This window comes from Ranitomeya imitator, chromosome 7, assembly GCF_032444005.1.
Source record: "Ranitomeya imitator isolate aRanImi1 chromosome 7, aRanImi1.pri, whole genome shotgun sequence".
Lineage (NCBI taxonomy): Eukaryota > Metazoa > Chordata > Amphibia > Anura > Dendrobatidae > Ranitomeya > Ranitomeya imitator.
The window spans coordinates 462,883-485,015 of NC_091288.1; the positions used below are offsets into that span (position 1 = coordinate 462,883).

The 22,133-nt window shown below is 46.7% G+C and overlaps 1 protein-coding gene across 4 annotated transcripts in view; it reads right to left on the reverse strand.

The window, feature by feature from the left end:
* Positions 1-2,114: 2,114 nt before the first annotated feature.
* The window catches only part of SLC35F5 (solute carrier family 35 member F5), a 134,819-nt gene continuing 114,800 nt past the window's right edge, over positions 2,115-22,133 (reverse strand). For 3 of the 4 annotated variants that reach the window (XM_069732543.1, XM_069732542.1, XM_069732545.1), the window contains 3 exons: positions 6,099-6,253; positions 5,890-5,980; positions 2,115-2,346 (listed from right to left, as the gene is read on the reverse strand). In XM_069732543.1, the coding sequence (XP_069588644.1) occupies positions 5,896-5,980; positions 6,099-6,253 (240 nt within the window). In that variant the 3' untranslated portion in view covers positions 2,115-2,346; positions 5,890-5,895. Of the gene's footprint in view, positions 2,347-5,889; positions 5,981-6,098; positions 6,254-13,824; positions 14,555-22,133 lie in introns of those variants that run through there. The other variant, XM_069732544.1, reaches the window with a different exon arrangement.

A 22,133-nucleotide genomic window follows, 5' to 3' on the forward strand; every position in this document is an offset into this window, starting at 1 on the left:
ATACATGTCAGTCAGCCACACCAGGACCACCCATACACGTCAGTCAGCCGGCCCAGGACAACCCATACACGTCAGTCAGCCACACCAGGACCACCCATACACGTCAGTCAGCCACACCAGGACCACCCATACACGTCAGTCAGCCAGACCAGGACCACCCATACACGTCAGTCAGCCAGACCAGGACCACCCATACACATCAGTCAGCCGTACCAGGACCACCCATACACGTAAGTCAGCCAGACCAGGACCACCCATACACATCAGTCAGCCGGCCCATACACGTCAGTCAGCCGTACCAGGACCACCCATACACGTCAGTCAGACAGACCAGGACCACCCATACACGTCAGTCAGCCGGACCAGGACCACCCATACACGTCAGTCAGACGGACCAGGACCACCCATACACGTCAGTCAGCCACACCAGGACCACCCATACACGTCAGTCAGCCAGACCAGGACCACCCATACACGTCAGTCAGCCAGACCAGGACCACCCATACACGTCAGTCAGCCGGACCAGGACCACCCATACACGTCAGTCAGCCGGACCAGGACCACCCATACACATCAGTCAGCCGGACCAGGACCACCCATACACATCAGTCAGACAGACCAGGACCACCCATACACGTCAGTCAGCCACACCAGGACCACCCATACACGTCAGTCAGCCAGACCAGGACCACCCATACACGTCAGTCAGCCGGACCAGGACCACCCATACACGTCAGTCAGCCGGACCAGGACCACCCATACACATAAGTCAGCCAGACCAGGACCACCCATACACATCAGTCAGCCGGCCCATACACGTCAGTCAGCCGGCCCAGGACCACCCATACACATCAGTCAGCCACACCAGGACCACCCATACACATCAGTCAGCCGGACCAGGACCACCCATACACGTCAGTCAGCCGGACCAGGACCACCCATACACGTCAGTCAGCCGGACCAGGACCACCCATACACGTCAGTCAGCCGGACCAGGACCACCCATACACGTCAGTCAGACGGCCCACAGCCACTCCTACATGTCCATTGGCTGCTCAGGAAAGATATATCTTGGTACCATGTTAGCCAGTAGATAGAAAAGTTCGCCATTAAAAGGTATCAACCACTGAGGACTCTGAATTGTAAATATTTTTCATTGGCTGCTCCTACCTCAATCATCCCCCTCACATTCAGGACCCTTGGACTGAAGTCGCTGCGGCGGAGGTCGGTGTAGAGCCCCAAATCCTGAACATGAAGTGATTTTACATGACTTTGGGGAAGACGAAGGTCTCACTTAGGCTACTTTCACACATCCTTTTTTTTACCGTCAGGCACAATCTGGTGAATTTTCCAAAAAAACGGATCCAGCGAATGATGGCGCCGGATCTGTTTTTTGCCATAGACTTGTATTAGCGCCGGATGGCCTTCCGTTTTTCGCCATCCAGTGGCAGCACAAACGGACAGATGAACGTTTTTTGTGTCCCGCAAAAACCAGACAGCGCCTGATCTCTCTCTCCCCAGAGCAGGAAGTTCAAAATCTATCCCCGGGTTTAAAAAAAAAACAAAAACGGATTCAGCAAAAAACAGATCCGTCGGATCAGTTTTTCACAATTTGCAACGGACCAGTTTTTCAAAAATTCGCCGGATCCTGCCTGACAGCAAAAAACGTATGTGTGAGAGTAGCCTTATGCGCTGCTGATATCCAAATATCGGTGAAATGAAAACATTTATTTCGACAGGTCCGAGGTCACGCAGGACCTCTTCATCAGGACAAATCCTGGGAGGTGTCAAACCTGTCGCCAATATCTGGATATCAGCAGCACATGAGTGATACCTCCGTCTTCTTTCTGTATCTTTGGTCGTCCTCCTGACCGGTATCTGCGCAGCAGCTGTTAGATGCCCGTTATGTGCTGGCATTCAGCACCCTGCGGTGACTATCTCCCCTTTTCCTGACACCCCATTGTCATCGGATGAGACGACATTGCTCTTTCTCTTTCACAGTCTCTTCCTTCCGTAATTTACATATTTGTAGCCACTAGAAAACCCCAGAGGCTCGGCAGGACCTATCCACAGAGGGTCGCCACATGTACCCGTCCCAGTAATAACCACTGACGCTCTCTTGCCCACTTTTATGTCCCAACTAGTAGATTTACACTTTGATTTCATCTCAAAAGGCAGAATGGAGACCAAATCCAATTCTCTTCACAAGAAGATACACAAGGCACTGACAGATTATCCAGTAGGGTCCACGCGCCACATGTTAAAGCTACCCACAGCCGCAAGGGCAGGAGACACAGGAAGAGGAAGTCCCATGTAAACGGCACCAACGGAACCTCGCATGGAAACCTAAACAAGAGAAAAGAGTAAGCAGACATGACATCAGCATATAACGTCCACTACGTCATCATCAAGAACGTCACAATCTTCCCGAGAGATGGAAATAGAAGGGTACGGAAATATACTGAAGATTATGTGTGGGGAGGCATCAGGAGATTAGAGCAGAGATGTATGGAGAGGACAGGTTATATATTGGAGATTGTGTGGGAGGTATCAGGAGATTAGAGCAGAGCTGTATGGAGAGGAGAGGTTATATATTGGAGATTGTGTGGGAGGTATCAGGAGATTAGAGCAGAGCTGTATGGAGAGGACAGGTTATATTGGAGATTATGTGTGTGGGGAGATATCAGGAGATTAGGACAGTGATGTATGGAGAGGAGAGGTTATATATTGGAGATTATGTGTGGGGAGGTTTCAGGAGAATTAGGGCAGAGATGTATGGAGAGGACAGGTTATATACTGCAGATTATGTGTGGGGAGATATCAGGAGATTAGGGCAGAGATGTATGGAGAGGACAGGTTATACTGCAGATTATGTGTGGGGAGGTATCAGGAGATTAGAGCAGAGCTGTATGGAGAGGACAGGTTATATACTGGAGATTATGTGTGGGAGGCATCAGGAGATTAAAGCAGAGATGTATGGAGAGGACAGGTTATATACTGGAGATTATGTGTGTGGGGAGGTATCAGGAGATTAGGACAGTGATGTATGGAGAGGAGAGGTTATATATTGGAGATTATGTGTGGGGAGGTATCAGGAGAATTAGGGCAGAGATGTATGGAGAGGACAGGTTATATACTGCAGATTATGTGTGGGGAGATATCAGGAGATTAGAGCAGAGATGTATGGAGAGGACAGGTTATATACTGGAGATTGTGTGTGTGGGGAGGTATCAGGAGATTAGAGCAGAGATGTATGGAGAGAACAGGTTATATACTGGAGATTATGTGTGGGGAGGTATCAGGAGATTAGAGCAGAGATGTATGGAGAGGACAGGTTATATACTGGAGATTATGTGTGTGGGGAGGTATCAGGAGATTAGGACAGTGATGTATGGAGAGGAGAGGTTATATATTGGAGATTATGTGTGGGGAGGTATCAGGAGAATTAGGGCAGAGATGTATGGAGAGGACAGGTTATATACTGGAGATTATGTGTGGGGATATATCAGGAGATTAGAGCAGAGATGTATGGAGAGGACAGGTTATATACTGGAGATTATGTGTGGGGAGGTATCAGGAGATTAGGGCAGAGATGTATGGAGAGGAGAGGTTATATACTGGAGATTGTGTGGGGATATATCAGGAGATTAGAGCAGAGATGTATGGAGAGGACAGGTTATACTGGAGATTATGTGTGGGGAGGTATCAGGAGATTAAGGCAGAGATGTATGGAGAGGAGAGGTTATATACTGGAGATTGTGTGGGGATATATCAGGAGATTAGGACAGAGATGTATGGAGAGGACAGGTTATATACTGGAGATTGTGTGTGTGGGGAGGTATCAGGAGATTAGAGCAGAGATGTATGGAGAGGACAGGTTATATACTGGAGATTATGTGTGGGGAGGTATCAGGAGAATTAGGGCAGAGATGTATGGAGAGGAGAGGTTATATATTGGAGATTATGTGTGGGGAGGTATCAGGAGAATTAGGGCAGAGATGTATGGAGAGGACAGGCTATATACTGCAGATTATGTGTGGGGAGATATCAGGAGATTAGAGCAGAGATGTATGGAGAGGACAGGTTATATACTGGAGATTATGTGTGGGGAGGTATCAGGAGATTAGAGCAGAGATGTATGGAGAGGACAGGTTATATACTGGAGATTATGTGTGGGGAGGTATCAGGAGATTAGAGCAGAGATGTATGGAGAGGACAGGTTATATACTGGAGATTGTGTGGGGGTATCAGGAGATTAGGGCAGAGATGTATGGAGAGGACAGGTTATATACTGGAGATTATGTGTGGGGAGATATCAGGAGATTAGGGCAGAGATGTATGGAGAGAACAGGTTATATACTGGAGATTATGTGTGGGAGGCATCAGGAGATTAGAGCAGAGCTGTATGGAGAGGACAGGTTATATACTGGAGATTATGTGTGTGTCGGTATCAGGAGATTAGGGCAGAGATGTATGGAGAGAACAGGTTATATACTGGAGATTATGTGTGGGGAGGTATCAGGAGAATTAGGGCAGAGATGTATGGAGAGGACAGGTTATACTGGAGATTGTGTGTGGGGAGGTATCAGGAGATTAGAGCAGAGCTGTATGGAGAGGACAGGTTATACTGGAGATTATGTGTGGGGAGATATCAGGAGATTAGAGCAGAGCTGTATGGAGAGGACAGGTTATATACTGGAGATTATGTGTGTGGGGAGGTATCAGGAGATTAGAGCAGAGCTGTATGGAGAGGACAGGTTATACTGGAGATTGTGTGTGGGGAGGTATCAGGAGATTAGAGCAGAGCTGTATGGAGAGGACAGGTTATACTGGAGATTGTGTGTGGGAGATATCAGGAGATTAGAGCAGAGATGTATGGAGAGAACAGGTTATATATTGGAGATTATGTGTGGGGAGATATCAGGAGATTAGAGCAGAGATGTATGGAGAGGACAGGTTATATACTGGGAATTATGTGTGGGGATATATCAGGAGATTAGGGCAGAGATGTATGGAGAGGACATGTTATATACTGGAGATTGTGTGTGGGAGATATCAGGAGATTAGAGCAGAGATGTATGGAGAGGACAGGTTATATACTGGAGATTATGTGTGGGAGGTATCAGGAGATTAGGGCAGAGATGTATGGAGAGGACAGGTTATATACTGGAGATTATGTGGGGAGGTATCAGGAGATTAGGGCAGAGATGTATGGAGAGGACAGGTTATATACTGGGAATTATGTATGGGGAGGTATCAGGAGATTAGAGCAGAGATATATGGAGAGGACAGGTTATATACTGGAGATTATGTGTGGGGAGGTATCAGGAGATTAGGGCAGAGATGTATGGATAGGACAGGTTATATACTGGGAATTATGTATGGGGAGGTATCAGGAGATTAGAGCAGAGATGTATGGAGAGGACAGGTTATATACTGGGAATTATGTGTGGGGAGATATCAGATTAGGGCAGAGATGTATGGAGAGGACAGGTTATATACTGGAGATTATGTGTGGGGAGATATCAGGAGATTAGGGCAGAGATGTATGGAGAGGACAGGTTATATACTGGAGATTATGTGTGGGGAGATGTCAGGAGATTAGGGCAGAGATGTATGGAGAGGACAGGTTATATACTGGGAATTATGTGTGGGGAGATATCAGGAGATTAGGGCAGAGATGTATGGAGAGGACAGGTTATATACTGGGAATTATGTGTGGGGAGGTATCAGGAGATTAGGGCAGAGATGTATGGAGAGGACAGGTTATATACTGGGAATTATGTATGGGGAGGTATCTGGGTAGCTGTATGGAGGGGCACGTTATGGTCAGAAAATTACATATGATCACTGTAGGGTTACTGTACAGTAGATCCCCTATGTATATACCCTAGGTCAGGAGCAGCTAGTGGATCCCTCGTCCGGGCAGAGGTTGTGCAGAGAGATCAGACTCTCACTCTGCTCCTCGTCCTCTGAAGTCCTGGAATGGAGGAAGGTGGTTACTTTGTGATTTTCCAAAGGCTTCACAGTTAATTTCTCTTGCAATGGCATAAATTCATCCACTACCATGACACAATGGTGCAGTGTTCGGGACGTACCTCAGCGTCCGATGCTTCCTGCATAGAATGGCAAAGATCCTGCGTATGGCCACCATGACGGGATCCCAGTTATTATAATGACACAGGAGAGTCACAATGAAAAAAGAGATGAAAACCGGAAGAGCACCAGCAAAGAAAACCCAGGAGAATCTCACCTGCAACAAAGCACAGGCAGCCCAGTTATACCATGGTGTAAAATCATGCCTGGTAGAAAGTTATAATACTGTTATTTCTAGAGCGCCAACATATTCTTCAGCGCTGTACAATAAGCGCGGACATGTACAGACAATGGAGACATCACAGGGTAACATATCGTTCGGCAGTTACAGGAGGAGTGCATATGCGCAGCTCCGTCACTGGCCGAGATCAGCATATGCGCAGCTCCATCACCGGCCGGGACTTGTATACGCACGACCGATCACCGGACACGATCCACACATGTGCAACCCCGTCACCGGCCCGTGACTCGCATACGCGCGACCCCGTCACCGGCCACATTCCACATACACGCGACTCGTCTCTGGCCGGGACTCTCATACGCACGACCCGTCACCGGCCACGATCCAGATATGCATGACCCCATCACCGGCCACATTCCACATACACGCGACTCGTCACTGGCCGGGACTCTCATACGCACGACCCGTCACCGGCCACGATCCAGATATGCATGACCCCGTCACCGGCCGGGACTCGTATACAGTACGTGCGATTCTGTCACCAGCCACAATCCACATAGACACGACCCGTCACCGGCTGGGATTTTTATACGCATGACCCATCACCAGCCACGATCCACGATTAGACGCGACCCATCAACGGCCAGGACCTGTATAATTATACCACCATTTATTCCATGGCGCTTTACATGTGAGGAGGGGTATACATAATAAAAACAAGTACAATGATCTTGAAAAAAACAAGTCACGACTGGTACAGGAGGAGAGAGGACCCTGCCCGCGAGGGCTCACAATCTACAAGGGATGGATGAGGATACAGGAGGTGAGGGTAGAGCTGGTCATGCAGCAGTACGGTGGATCGATGGATACTCTAGGTTGTAGGCTTGTCGGGAGAGGTAGGTCTTCAGGTTCCTTTTGAAGGTTTCCATGGTAGGCGATTACACTTTGTGGATGTTTTTCCCAGCAATATGCGCTCCTGAAGGATGATGATGGAACTCGATATTCTGATTCAAGGATGATTTTTATTTCAAACTAAAATACAACCGGTTTCAACTTCTTAGAGTCTTCCTCAGGTATAATGTCATGCTTGGGAAACTAACTACTACACTCAGAAGTCTGCGCTTCCCATTTCTCTCCCTATAATCCCCTCTTGTTTTACATGGTTGGCGATTGTGAGAAGAGGAGACAAAAAGGGAGTAGAGAAGGAGATCTTGTGAGGATTGGAGGTTGTGTGCAGATAAGTACTTGTAGACTAGATCACAGATGCATGGAGGAGACAGGTTGTGGAGGCTTTGTACGTCATGGTTAGGGTTTTGAACTGGAGTCTCTGGGTAATGGGGAGCCAGTGCAGGGATTGACAGAGGGGAGAGGCCGGGGAATAGCGAGGGGATAGGTGGATTAGTCGGGCAGCAGAGTTTAGAATAGATTGGAGGGGTGCGAGCGTGTTAGAGAGGAGGCCACAGAGCAGGAGGTTGCAGTAGTCGAGGTGGGAGAGGAAGAGGGCATGCACTATGATTTTTGCAGATTCTTGATTAAGGAATGTGCAGATGCAGTAAATATTTTTGAGTTGTAGTAGGCAGGAAGTGGAAATGGCTTAGAATCCTTTAATGTTAGAGTAGGAAGGGACCTCCAGGGTCATCATGTTCAACCCTCTGCTCAATGCAGGATTCACTAAATAATACCAGAGAGATGTCTGTCCAGCCTCTGCAAACTTCCATTGAAGAACTTACCACTTCTCGTGGCCGCCTGTTCCACTCATTCATCACCTTCACGCTTCCCATGTATTCCAAAGACATACTGATAGGGAATCTAGATTGTGAGCCCCATCGGGGACAGTGATGATAATGTATGCAAACTGTAAAGCGCTGCGGAATATGTTAGCGCTATATAAAAATAAAGATTATTTATTATTATTCCATGTGCAAATGAGAATAAAGATGATCCCTCTACACTGTGACAGGTCTTCAGATATTTGTAGACAATTAAGTCTCCTATTAAGTCTCCGCTCAGTCTTCTTTTTTGTAGCTAAATATTCCCAGATCCTTTAACTGTTCCTCGTAGCACATACTTTGCACTCCGCTCACCATCCTGGTCGGTTTTTTAAAATGTGCTGAGAACTGGACACAGTATTCCAGATGATGCCTGACCACTAGGTGTGATCTAGACTCTATGCTTCTTTTAATACATCCCAGAATTGTATTTGCCTTTTTTGCTGCTGCATCACACTGTTGACTCATGTTCAGTTTGTGATCTATTAGTATACCCAAGTCTTTTTCACATGTGCTGTTGCTTAGCCCTATTCCTCCCATTCTGTATATGCTTTTTTCATTTTGGATATGTGATTTGGAGGAGAGATCAGAGTCAATGGTTATCCCAAGCCAGCGAGTTTGCAAGACTGGGGAGAGCGAGCAGCCATTGACTTTGATGGATAGGTCTGTTGGGGGGTTGAGTGAGATGGGGAAAGATGATGAATTCTGTTTTATCCATGTAAAGTTTTAGAAATCGAGCAGAGAAGAAAGATGAAATTGCAGACAACTATTGCTTGATTCTGGTTAGTAAGGAGGTGATATTGGGTCCAGAGAGGTAAATTTGTGTGTCAGCAGTGTAGAAATGATACTGAAAGCTGTGAGCTATGAGCTGTTCCAGGCCGAAGGTGTAGATGGAGAAGAGCAGGGGTCCTAGAAATGAACCTTAGGGGAAACGGACAGATAGGAAATGAGATGAGGAGTTGGTTTGTAAGTGGGAGATGATGAATGTCCAATCTGTCAGGTATGAAGAGTGTAGCGCAGTGCAGTCCCTCTCTCCCTGCAGAGACATCAGCGTACTCACCGCCAAGGCTCCCGTCCTGCCTCTTCCAGGTCAGCTGCTGCCCGGGGTGCACGCACTCCTAGCAGGTCTAAAGGCACACTGTTTAGAGCGTGTGCGCACACTTCCTCTTTCTTAAAGGGGCCGCGCGTTCCTCTAAAGTGTCCCCAGCCAATAGCTGGATATCTCTTACTATTTAAACTGTCTCCGACAACATGGAAGTGCCTGTGCAATGTTGAGAGTTTGTTTTCAAGTCCCTGTACTTGCATCTCAGCCTTGTGCACCCGCCAGTGCTTCCTTCAACGGTAGCTGAGTCTGGTGCTTAAGCCAGTGCTTTCTTCAATGGTAGCGGAGTCTGCTGCACCCGCCAGTGCTTTCTTCAACGGCAGCAGAGTCAGCTGCACCAGCGAGTGCTCACTTCAATGGCAGCAGAGCCAGCTGCACCCGCCAGTGCTCATTTCTCCATCAGACTGTCCTGTGACCTTCTCTGCCTGCATCTTGACAACTATGGTGGGCTCATGTCCTGGATGAGCCCCCCATAGCCTCCCCATGTCCTGGATGAGCTCCCCATAGCTTCCCCATGTCCTGGATCAGCTCCCCCTAGTCTCCCCATATCCTGGATGAGCCCCCCATAGCCTCCCCATGTCCTGGATGAGCCCTCCATAGCCTCCCCATATCCTGGATGAGCTCTCCATAGCCTCCCCATGTCCTGGATCAGCTCCCCATAGCCTCCCCATGTCCTGGATGAGCCCCCCATAGCTTCCCCATGTCCTGGATCAGCTCCCCATAGTCTCCCCATATCCTGGATGAGCCCCCCATAGCCTCCCCATGTCCTGGATGAGCCCACCATAGCCTCCCCATGTCCTGGATGAGCTCTCCATAGCCTCCCCATATCCTGGATGAGCTCTCCATAGCCTCCCCATGTCCTGGATGAGCCCACCATAGCCTCCTCATGTCCTGGATGAGCCCCCCATAGTCTCCCCATGTCCTGGATGAGCTCCCCATAGCCTCCCCATGTCCTGGATGAGCCCACCATAGCCTCCTCATGTCCTGGATGAGCCCCCCATAGTCTCCCCATGTCCTGGATGAGCTCCCCATAGTCTCATGTCCATCCAAATACCCAATATACATGAAAAAAAAACCACCACATACTCCCCTCGGTCCTGTTCCCCTGGCACTCTGCTTCTGTTCCTGTCTCCGATGCCCTGACTCTCCGCAGCACACAGCTGACATGAAGAAATGCCGTCATCGCGTCAGCTGTTTCACACGCTGATAGGTTGAGGAAGTGGCCGAAGGCTCGTCCTCCACCAATGCAGCCAGCACAGATGGAGGCAGCAAGTGGGTCGGCACGGTGGGACTGTTTTTGCCCAGGTCTGTCCTAGTACTCTATCAGAGTCTAAATATACTCAGTAAAAAATGAAAATATTAAAATATATCTGCCAAAGAATATCTCTATCTAATCATATGACAGGCCCAATTATGCACTATGTATGGAACCGTCACTGTATCACGGCTTCAAATTCAGACTATGGAAAAAAAGGTTCTCAGAATCCCTCTGGTTCGATCTCCAGGGGATCAGACCATTCACAGGAGACTTGGTATAAAGCAGACTATGTTACCTACATGGACCTGTCAGCTGGATGAACCCCATATCGGAGGCCGTAGCCGTGTCAGGATGTCAGATTCAGACCCTACGGAGAGACAGATCTTCTCTACATCCCTTTGGTTCAGTCTTCAAGAGATAAAAAACGAATGTTATGGGGACCATGTGCCATATGCAGAGCTGTCAATGTTTTACATTCAGAGCGCACAACAACAATTGTTACAAGAAAACCTTACAATCTACTGGTGTGTTCCCCAGGGGTCTCACTCGCAGGGGTATACCAGCAGCCCTGCCTAGCTAATCTGGGCAGATTATCCACCATAAATAGAGGTGTCCTATTCCTAGTGTCTCTGCGAAGACCAGATTGTGGCTCCAGGTTACCAGATTGTTTCCAGTCCAATCCCCAGGGGACACAGATACAAGGACTGTCAGCAGCTCTCTACATATCCCCAGTGTTATAGTATGAGGGAGTTCTAGTCTACCATGTGTAAATGCAAAGTAGAGGAATATAGAGAGACTGACACTGTACCCCCCCCCCCCCCATCCTGCGTTAATCAGGGGACCGGTGGGAGACCCCAATCTCTCCACAAATGGACAGAAAAAGTTCCGCCAACTTAAGGCGGTTATGACAATGTCTTTGGGGTCAGGAAGCTATCCACTTACCCAATGGTTTTCCATTTTACAACGAAAGTCCGCGGGCAAGAGGTGAAAGGCTGCTTTACATCACCGTACCAGCGGAAATTATGTCAGTGAGACGCAGAGTGTGCCTCACTGCTGAACATGTTGGAACACAAGGTGCGCTCTACAGGAAGGTGCACATTGCTGCAAGAGCGAAAGTGACGTCATTGAGCACAAGGTGCACTCTACAGGAAGGTCTACAATGCTGAGCGAGCAAAAGTGACGTCATTGGAATGCAAGATGCGCTCTACAGGAAGGTCTACAATGCTGCGCGAGCAAAAGTGACCTCATTGGAACGCAAGATGCGCTCTACAGGAAGGTCCGCAATGCTGCGCGAGCAAAAGTGACGTCATTGGAATGCAAGATGCGCTCTACAGGAAGGTCTACAATGCTGCGCGAGCAAAAGTGACCTCATTGGAACGCAAGATGCGCTCTACAGAAAGGTCCGCAATGCTGCGCGAGCAAAAGAGACGTAATTGGAACGCAAGATGCGCTTTACAGGAAGGTCCACAATGCTGCGTGAGCAAAAGTGACATCATTGGAATGCAAGATGAGCTCTACAGAAAGGTCCGCAATGCTGCGCGAGCAAAAGAGACGTCATTGGAACGCAAGATGCGCTTTACAGGAAGGTCCACAATGCTGCGTGAGCAAAAGTGACATCATTGGAACGCAAGATGCGCTCTACAGGAAGGTCTACAATGCTGCGCGAGCAAAAGTGACCTAACTGGAATGCAAGATGTGCTCTACAGGAAGGTCCGCAATGCTGCGTGAGCAAAAGTGACGTCATTGGAACGCAAGATGCGCTTTACAGGAAGGTCCACAATGCTGCGTGAGCAAAGGTGACATCAGTGGAACGCAAGATGCGCTCTACAGGAAGGTCCACAATGCTGTGCGAGCAAAAGTGACATCATTGGAACACAACATGCACTCTAATGGAAGGTGCACAATGCTGCGCAAGCAAAAGTGACATCATTGGAATGCAAGATGCGCTCTACAGGAAGTTCCACAATGCAAAAATGACATCATTGGAACACAAGATTCGCTCTTCAGGAAGGTCCACAATGCTGCGTGAGCAAAAGTGACATCATTGGAACACAAGATGCGCTCCACAGGAAGGTCCACAATGCTGCACGAGCAAAAGTGACGTCATTGGAACGCAAGATGCGCTCTACAGGAAGTTCCACAATGCAAAAATGACATCATTGGAACACAAGATTCGCTCTTCAGGAAGGTCCACAATGCTGCGTGAGCAAAAGTGACGTCATTGGAACGCAAGATGTGATCTACAGGAAGGTCCACAATGCTGCACGAGCAAAAGTGGCATCATCGGAAAGCAAGATGCGCTCTACAGGAAGGCACACAATTCTGCGTGACCAAAAGTGACATCATTGGAATGCAAGATGCGATCCACAGGAAGGTACATAATTCTGCGTGACCAAAAGTGACATCATTGGAACGCAAGATACGCTCCACAGGAAGTTCCACAATGCTGCACGAGCGAAAGTGACGCCACTGGAACACAAGGTGCACTCTGCAGGAAAGTCCACAATGCTGCGCGCTACAAAAAGGTTCACAATGCTGCACGAGCGAAAGTGGCATCATTAGAATGCACAATGCGCTCCACAGGAAGGTCCACAATGCTGCGCTCTACAGTAAGTTCCAAAATGCTGCGTGAGCGAAAGGGACGTCATTGGATCGCAAGATACGCTCCAAAGAAAGTTACACAATTCTGCGCGAGCAAAAGTGACGTCATAGGAATGCACAATGCGCTCCACAGAAAGGTCCACAATGCTGCACGAGCAAAAGTGACATCACTGGAACACAATGTGCGTTCTACAGGAAGGTCCACAATGCTACGCGAGCAAAAGTGGCGTCATTACAACGCATAACGCGTTTCACAATGCTGCGTGAGCAAAAGTGACGTCATTGGAACACAGGGTGCACGCTGCAGTAAGGTCCGCAATGCTGCACGAGCAAAAGTGATGTCATTGGAATGCACAATGTGCTCCACAGGAAGTTCCACAATGCCGCACGAGCGAAACTGACATCACTGGAACACAAGGTGCGCTCTAGAGGAAGGTCACAATGTTGTGCGAGCTAAAGTGACGTCATTGAACACAAGGTGCACTCCACAGGAAGGTCCACAATGCTGCGCGAGCTAAAGTGACGTCATTGAACACAAGGTGCACTCCACAGGAATGGGCGCATCCTGCACTCCACACACTTGGCTATACAGATGCAGCATAACCAGTCATTCAAGATACCCATTATCCTCAATAGATCCCACATAATCAATCAATGAGGAAAAAAGACCCAATAAGACACTGTTACCAGTCGAAAACCAAAACTGAAGTAGCTATATCTATATATAGCTGTATCTTGTATCAAAGACCTTGTTTTTTGGGGATACCTTCCAATTCCCCCAAAACAAAGGGAAAAAAAGAATAGTCCAAAAACAATATTAAAAATCACCATAATTGGTTTAATCAAAATCAAAAGCATGGCTATACAAAAGCAATACACACAGAAAAGGTTAGTCCTACATGGACCTAGTATCATACATTAGATTCAAATAAAGCTTGAGAAGCTCAACTGTTCGTCGAGTCACTTCGAGTTCATTGATTCCATTGAAAATTTCAGTTTATGATCATATCTGAGGGTCCGACTGTAGACAATGGATGATTACTGTATTTCGGGTGAAAGCCTTCCCATCTGAGGTCTGTGGCCGGTCAATTGGTTTCCAATACATGGAGGTCTGAACCATTTTAAATTTTTAGTTTCAACAAGTTTTTATTTTTCAAAGAAAAACCAAGAAAGTTTCACAACAAAATCCCACGCAGGGGGAGTATATATGAATATTATCAAATTCTAGATTAACCTTAATGGTATTTAAACAATACAGTTAAACATGCAGACAAAGACAGGTGGTTGAAAAAGACAAGAGGGGGGGAGGGGGGTAAGAGATCCATTACTGTATCAGAGTACTATCAATGGTCGGGTATAAGGAGCGAGTCAAAGGAAGGCAATTTAACACCAGATTGGCCTCAGAGATAGTGTTAAGGCTTGGTCAAGATTACTGCTAGAGTTCCTTTCAATCCACGGTCTCCATATTTGATAGTAAGGCTCCCATGAGTCCTCTCTTGTAGCTTGTATTCGTTCACATAACATGATAGTGTTCATCTTGTCAATTACTGAGGAAAGAGATAGGGTAGATGTTTTCCATTTTGTTGCAATGTGTAGCTTAGCGGCGAGGAACAGCTGATTGACTAGATTATGGAGTTTGTTGGAGAAGCCCGGGTATCTAGCTCCCAGCAGGAACACCGTTGCATCTAAAGGTACCGTCACACTAGACGATATCGCTAGCGATCCGTGACATTGCAGCGTCCTGGATAGCGATATCGTCCAGTGTGACAGGCAGCAGCGATCTGGATCCTGCTGTGATATCGCTGGTCGGGGCAGAAAGGCTAGAACTTTGTTTCGTCGCTGGATCTCCCGCTGACATCGCTGAATCGGCGTGTGTGACGCCGATTCAGCGATGTCTTCGCTGGTAACCAGGGTAGACATCGGGTTACTAAGCACAGGGCCGCGCTTAGTAACCCGATATTTACCCTGGTTACCATCGTTAAAGTAAAAAAAACAAACACTACATACTTACCTTCCGCTGTCTGTCCTCGGCGCTCTGCTTCTCTGCTCTGGCTGTGAGCGCCGGGCAGCCGGAAAGCAGAACGGTGACGTCGCCAGTCTGCTTTCCGGCCGCTGTGCTCACAGCCAGAGCAGAGAAGTAGAGCGCCGGGGACAGACAGCGGTAGGTAAGTATGTAGTGGTTGTTTTTTTTACTTTAACGATGGTAACCAGGGTAAACATCGGGTTACTAAGCGTGGCCCTGCGCTTAGTAACCCGATGTTTACCCTGGTTACCGGCATCGTTGGTCGCTGGAGAGGGCGAGGGCATCAGGACCCTGCCCCAGAGAGGGCGAGGGCATCAGGACCCTGCCCCAGAGAGGGCGAGGGCATCAGGACCCTGCCCCAGAGAGGGCAAGGGCAGTAGGAAAATGCCCCAGAGAGGATGAGTGCATCAGGACCCTGCACCAGAGAGGGTGAGGGCATCAGGTCCCTGCTTCAGAGACATCAAGGGCATCAGGACCCTGCCCAGAGATAGAAAGGGTATCAGGACCCTGCCCCAGAGATAGAAAGGGCATCAGGACCCTGCCCCAGAGACGGTAAGGGCATCAGGACCCTGCCCCAGAGACGGCAAGGGCATCAGGAGCCTGCCCCAGAGATGGTGAGGGCATCAGGATTCTGATCTTACATAGACATTGGGACAATAAAACTTTCACTCCACTTATCATCACCAATGAAGGATTAAGTCTCTGAGCTCAGTTTGCAATTTAAATGTCCATTTTTTTTCTGCCGTTTTTGCTTTGTGTAGATATTTGTTAGAGTTGAAAGGGACCTCAAGGGTCATCATGTCCAACCCCCAGCTCAATGCAGGAGTCACTAAAGCATTTCAGACAGATGGCTGTCCAACCTCTGTTTGAAGATTTCCAATGAAGGAGACCTCACCACCTCTTGTGGCAGCCTGTTCCACTCATTGATCACCCTCGCTGTCAAAAAGTTTTTTTTTATTATCTAATCTGTATTTTCTCCCTTTCAGTTTCAATCCATTGCTTTTTGTGTTTCCATTTGCAAATGAGAGTAAGGGTACCGTCACACTATAACATTTCGATCGCTACGACGGTACGATTCGTGACGTCCAGCGATATCGTTACGATATCGCTGTGTCTGACACGCAGCAGCGATCAGGGATCCTGCTGAGAATCGTACGTCGTAGCAGATCGTTTAGAACTTTCTTTCATCGCTGGATCTCCCGCTGTCATCGCTAGATCGGTGTGTGTGACACCGATCTAGCGATGCGATCCAGCGATGCGTTCGCTTGTAACCAGGGTAAACATCGGGTAACTAAGCGCAGGACCGCGCTTAGTTACCCGATGTTTACCCTGGTTACAAGCGTTAAACTAAAAAAAACAAACAGCACATACTTACATTCTGGTGTCCGTCAGGTCCCTTGCCGTCTCTGCTTCCCGCACTGTGACTGCCGGCCGTAAAGTGAAAGCAGAGCACAGCGGCTGTGCTTTCACTTTCACTTTACGGCCGGCAGTCACTGAGTGCGGGAAGCAGAGACTGCAAGGGACCTGACAAACACCAGAATGTAAGTATGTGCTGTTTGTTTTTTTTTTAGTTTAACGCTTGTAACCAGGGTAAACATCGGGTAACTAAGCGCGGTCCTGCGCTTAGTTACCCGATGTTTACCCTGGTTACCCAGGGACCTCGGGATCGTTGGTCGCTGGAGAGCTGTCTGTGTGACAGCTCCCCAGCGACCACACTACGATTTACCTACGATCACGGCCAGGTCATATCGCTGGTCGTGATCGTAGGTAAATCGTATAGTGTGACGGTACCCTAAGGATGATCCCTCTACACTGTGACAGCCCTTCAGATATTTGTAGACAGCTATAAAGTCTCCTCTTAGCCCTCTATTTTGCAAGCGAAACATTCCCAGATCATTTAACCATTCCCCGTAGGACATATTTTGCATTCCGGTCACCATCCTGGTAGCTCTTCTCTGAACTTGCTCCAGTTTGTTGATGTCCTTTTTAAAATGTGGTGCCGAGAACTGGACACAGTATTCCAGATGAGGCCTGACCAAGGAGGAGTAGAGGGGGATAATTACTTCACATGATCAAGACTCTATGCTTCTCCTAACACATCTTACAACTGTTTGCCTTTTTGTCTTCTGCATCACACTGTTGACTCATGTGAAGCCTGTCATCTATTAGAATACCCAAGTCTTTTTCATACCTGCTGTTGCTTAGTTCTATTCCTCCCATTCTATAGATGTTATTTTTCATTTTTCTTGCCCAGATGTACAATTTTGCATTTCTTCCTGTTAAATACCATTTTATTAGTTGCTGCCCATTGTTCCAGCTCATCTAGATCCTTCTGAATCCTTTCTGTCTTCTCTAGTGTTAGCTATCACTTCTAGCTTTGCATTGTCTGCAAATTTGATTAGTTTACCTTTGGTTCCCTTATCTAGATCATTTATAAAAATGTTGAACACTGGGGCCAGGACAGAGCCTTTTAGTACCCGACACTTTTCCAACTGGATGTGCAACCATTACCATTCTTTGAGTACAATCACTGAACCAGTTATGAATCCACCTAACCGTAGCCATGTCAATCCCATACTTGGTCATTTTTTCAATAAGGAGAGTACGACATACTTTATCAAATGCTTTGCTGAAGTCGTCGAGATATAGTACATCTATGCATTTCCCTGATCCACCCAGTCAGTGACTCCATCATAGAAGGAAATTAAATTAGTCTGCCATGAATTGTGTGCTACAAACCCATGCTGGCTCTAGTTAATTACTGTATTCTTATCCAAGTACTTAATTACATGTTGTTTAAAAATGTCTTGAAAGATCATTCCTTGTATAGAAGTAAGGATCACTGGCCTGTAATTTCCTGGCTCCGTCTTCTTTCCTTTTATGAAGATAGAGACAGCATTTGCCGTTCTTCACGCTTCTGTGACTTCTCCTGTTTTCCAGGATTTTTCAAAGATTCTGGCAATTGCGCAATTTCCTCTGCTAACTCGTTCAGTACCCTAGTATACAAATTGTCTCTTCAGAGAGGAAGAAAACTATAACACTAGTGCCACCTATTGGAAGTAGCTATCCTAACAATCACTGTCGACTCTTTAACGAGCCTTGTCACATGACTTAGGATAAAAGCCAAACCAGAAGCTCAATTTACAGACACTGTTTCGGGGTACTGCCCCTCGTCAGTGCCAAGTGTGAGATCTGATTTGGCTGTGTGAGAAGCAACTGTTAGGATTGCTACTTCCAATAGGTGGCACAAGAGTTCTAGTCCGCTTCCTCTCTGAAGAGACAATTTGCATATTTCACAGAGAAGCATTGCGTATTTAAGTCTCCTCATCTCGGCATGCTTAACATGTCACTCTCCGCAAAGAAAAACAATACATCTTAGTACCCTAGGATGTAATTAATTTAAATTAACTAAGTGTTCCCTCACCATCTCTGTTTATCGATAGTCTGGAGAACAGAGATACAAAATAAGAATTTAAAGTTTGGCTTCTCAACATTATTTTTGACCACTTCACCCTTTTCATCCTGTAAAAATCCTATAGCATCTTTGACTTTTCGTTTGCTTTTGACATACCCAAATTCTTTTTTGCTACTTTTGGTCTCCCTTGGAAGTCTCACTTCATTACTGGCTTTAGCTCTTCTTACTCTTGCCTTGCATTCCCTGCAAACAGTATTATATTTTTCTTTAGAAATAATAATAATAATCTCTTTATATAGCGCCAACATATTCCGCAGCGTTTTACAGTTTTTGCACACATTATTATCGCTGTCCCCGATGGGGCTCACAATCTATATTCCCTATTGGTATGTCGTCTTTGGACATAATTTGCCCAGCTCTTTCCATTTGTTATACATTCAAAGTCAAAAAAATTTCTTTTTTACTTTTTAACAAGTGATCAAGTTCTATGTTCATCCATCTGGGTCTCTTTAAAATGCTTCAAATTCTTCCTTTTCAGTATTGTTACAGATTGTGCAGTGAGAATTTCATTTAGCAAAATCTCCCATCCTTTTTGGACAATTCTATCCTTTAGAACATCCATCCATTGGACCTTTCCTACCCTCTAAGTCCATTAAAATCTGCCTTTCTGAAGTCCAACCTTTAAGTCTGGTCTTCCTCCTCTTGTACTCAAAAATTCGAGGACGGCATGATCGCTGCCTCCTAAATTCCCAGCCACCTTTACTTCCTCAACCATTTCCTCCCTGTTGGTAAGAATTAGGTCCAAGATTGCAGACCCCTTTATTTTCTCTTCTACCTTTTGAAAGAAAAAATTGTCAGCAACAGAAGATAAAAATTTTCTGGACCCATTACTTTTGCCAGAGAGAGATTCCCAACAAATATCTGGATAGTTAAAATCTCCCATGATCACATGTCAAACTTTTTTGAGAACAGAGACATCTGATGTAAAAAGAGTTCATCCATATCTTCAGTCTGACCAGGTGGCCTATAGTAAAAACCTACAATATTGTCCTTTCTGTTCTTCTCTCCTTGAATTCTTACCCAAACAGTTTCTACAGAGCTACCAGTCTCTGAAGCTTGGATCTCTGTGGAGATATACTGTACATTTTCCTAACATACCATGCAACAACGCCTCCCTTCTTTTTAATCCTGTTTCTAATAAATAAGTTGTAGCCTTCAAAGTTTGCATTCCAAGAATGTGTATCATCCCACCAAGTTTCAGTGATGCCTATGACATCATATCTATCTTCCTGTGTTAGCAGCTCCAATTCTCCTTGCTTGTTTTCCATGCTCTGTGCATTTGTATAGAAACATTTTAGTTTGTAGTTGGCTTCTCTTGCTCCTCTATTTTCATTCAGAGTGTGTTGTTTTTGTTCTTCCTTTCCACTTCTCTTACAAGGGTTCTCAAAATAATTCATTAGCTGCATATTTGTTCCTGGCCGTCTATTTCCCATCCCATATTTCTCTAGTTTAAAACTCTCCTGATGAGTGTAGCAAGGCGTCTACCAAATATGTGTTTTCCTGTTTTCTTAAGATACAACCCATCTTTAGCAAGGAGTCCATCATACAGGTAATTCACACCATGGTCAAGAAACCATCAACGTAGCCAGTTGTTCAGCTGTAGAATCCTGTTCAATCTCCTTGGCCCATGTCCATCCACTGGGAGGATGGATGAGAAGACGACTTGGGCTCCCAGTTCCTTCACTTTTCAGCCTAGGTCTTCACTTTGTTGTAACAGACGCCTGATGAAGATACCTCACATCACTTATTTTACTTATGTTAGCCATTAAATGGTGTCATAACTACAAGATTAGGCAAAAAAGAGAGCTCCATAGTCTTCAAATAATAGTCTTTGATGATCTACTTTATATGCTCTTACATAACGTTGGTCATTGCTCTTATCCTTCCTTAACTGCTAGTAACAGCACAGATGGAGTCACCACCGGACTTCTCGCTCACTTTAAGCACCCTTGGATAGAATATCTTCTGTCACCTCCTATCACGTCAAATCATTTGACAAGTTGAATCGTACTAAAATATTGCCATGTATTTTGTATTCCATGACATATTGTTGATCTGGTCTTGTTTTGTTTTTCTATTTTATGTATACTCTAGTTTTCTCCAATAAGGATATTCTGATGAAGGTCCTATCATGGACCGAAAAAGTTTATTTAGTCTAGATGTACAATAAAGAAGGAATCAATTTTTTCAAATATTGAGTACCAAGTAATTTTTTTGCCTAATTGTATGGGTTGGACACCCGACTTGAGCACCACCAGCAGTATTATTCCAGAGTGCCGCGTTATTTATTTCCAATAACTAAAAGATTATTTTTTTTCTCCCACTGAGATCAATCAATCATGAGATTTCTGAAATGCAACGTGTGAACATGACTAGACATACCCAGAGTCAGCGGGCTTTCTGCTGGGGAATTATGGTAGAACCAACCAAGGTAATTGCAATATCAGGTAGGTGTGTTAGTAGAGGGGGGAAACACGAGAAATTCATCAGTTTCAGACAGAGGGAAGACAATGTTAGAGACAGCGGATAATCATTGGTATCTGTAGTATTGTATTTTTTGGACTATGATATGCAATTTTTACCTCCAAAAATATGAAGAAAAATGGGGGTGCGTCTTATAGTCCGGATGTACCTGCTGTGGTTGGAGAGATGGGGGAGCGGCAGCGGTGGACAAGCTGGTCAAAGGAGGCAGGAGCCGCTGCTGCGGCCAACACTGTGCCCGCTATTAAAGAGAAATAAATATTCACTGCTCCCCACGCCAATAATCCCTCCCATCACTATGCACTGAAGCAAACACCCATGGAAGTGCAGAGCAGTGAATATTCATTCTCTTTAGTAGCAGGCACACATGGTTGCCCAGCCACTGAAGTAAGCCGGTGGCTGCAACAAACAGTGTGCCTGCTATTAAAGGGAACCTGTCACCCCGTTTTTTGAGATTGAGCTATAAATACTGTTAAATAGGGCCTGCGCTGTGTGTTCCTATAGTGTATGTAGTGTACCCCGATTCCCCATGTATGCTGAGAAATAACTTACCAAAGTCACCGTTTTCGCCTGTCAATCAGGCTGGTCAGGTCGGGAGGGCGTGGTGACATCGCTGGTTCTTCCTCAGCTTTACGTTGGTGGCGTAGTGGCGTAGTGGTGAAGACACAGCGCGCGATCTGCGCTGTCATCCCTTTCGTCGGTGGGGGCGGCCATCTTCCTGGGGCCGCGCGTGCGCAGATCGAGTGCTCTGCTGCACGGGGCTTCAGGAAAATGGCCGCGGGATGCCGCGCGTGCGCATTAGAGATCGCGGCGGCCATTTTCCCAAAGCCGAGTTTGCATCTCGGCTTTGGGAAAATGGCCGCCGCGATCTCTAATGCGCACGCGCGGCCATTTTCCTGAAGCCCCGTGCAGCAGAGCACTCGATCTGCGCACGCGCGGCCCCAGGAAGATGGCCGCCCCCACCGACGAAAGGGATGACAGCGCAGATCGCGCGCTGTGTCTTCACCACTACGCCACTACGCCACCAACGTAAAGCTGAGGAAGAACCAGCGATGTCACCACGCCCTCCCGACCTGACCAGCCTGATTGACAGGCGAAAACGGCGACTTTGGTAAGTTATTTCTCAGCATACATGGGGAATCGGGGT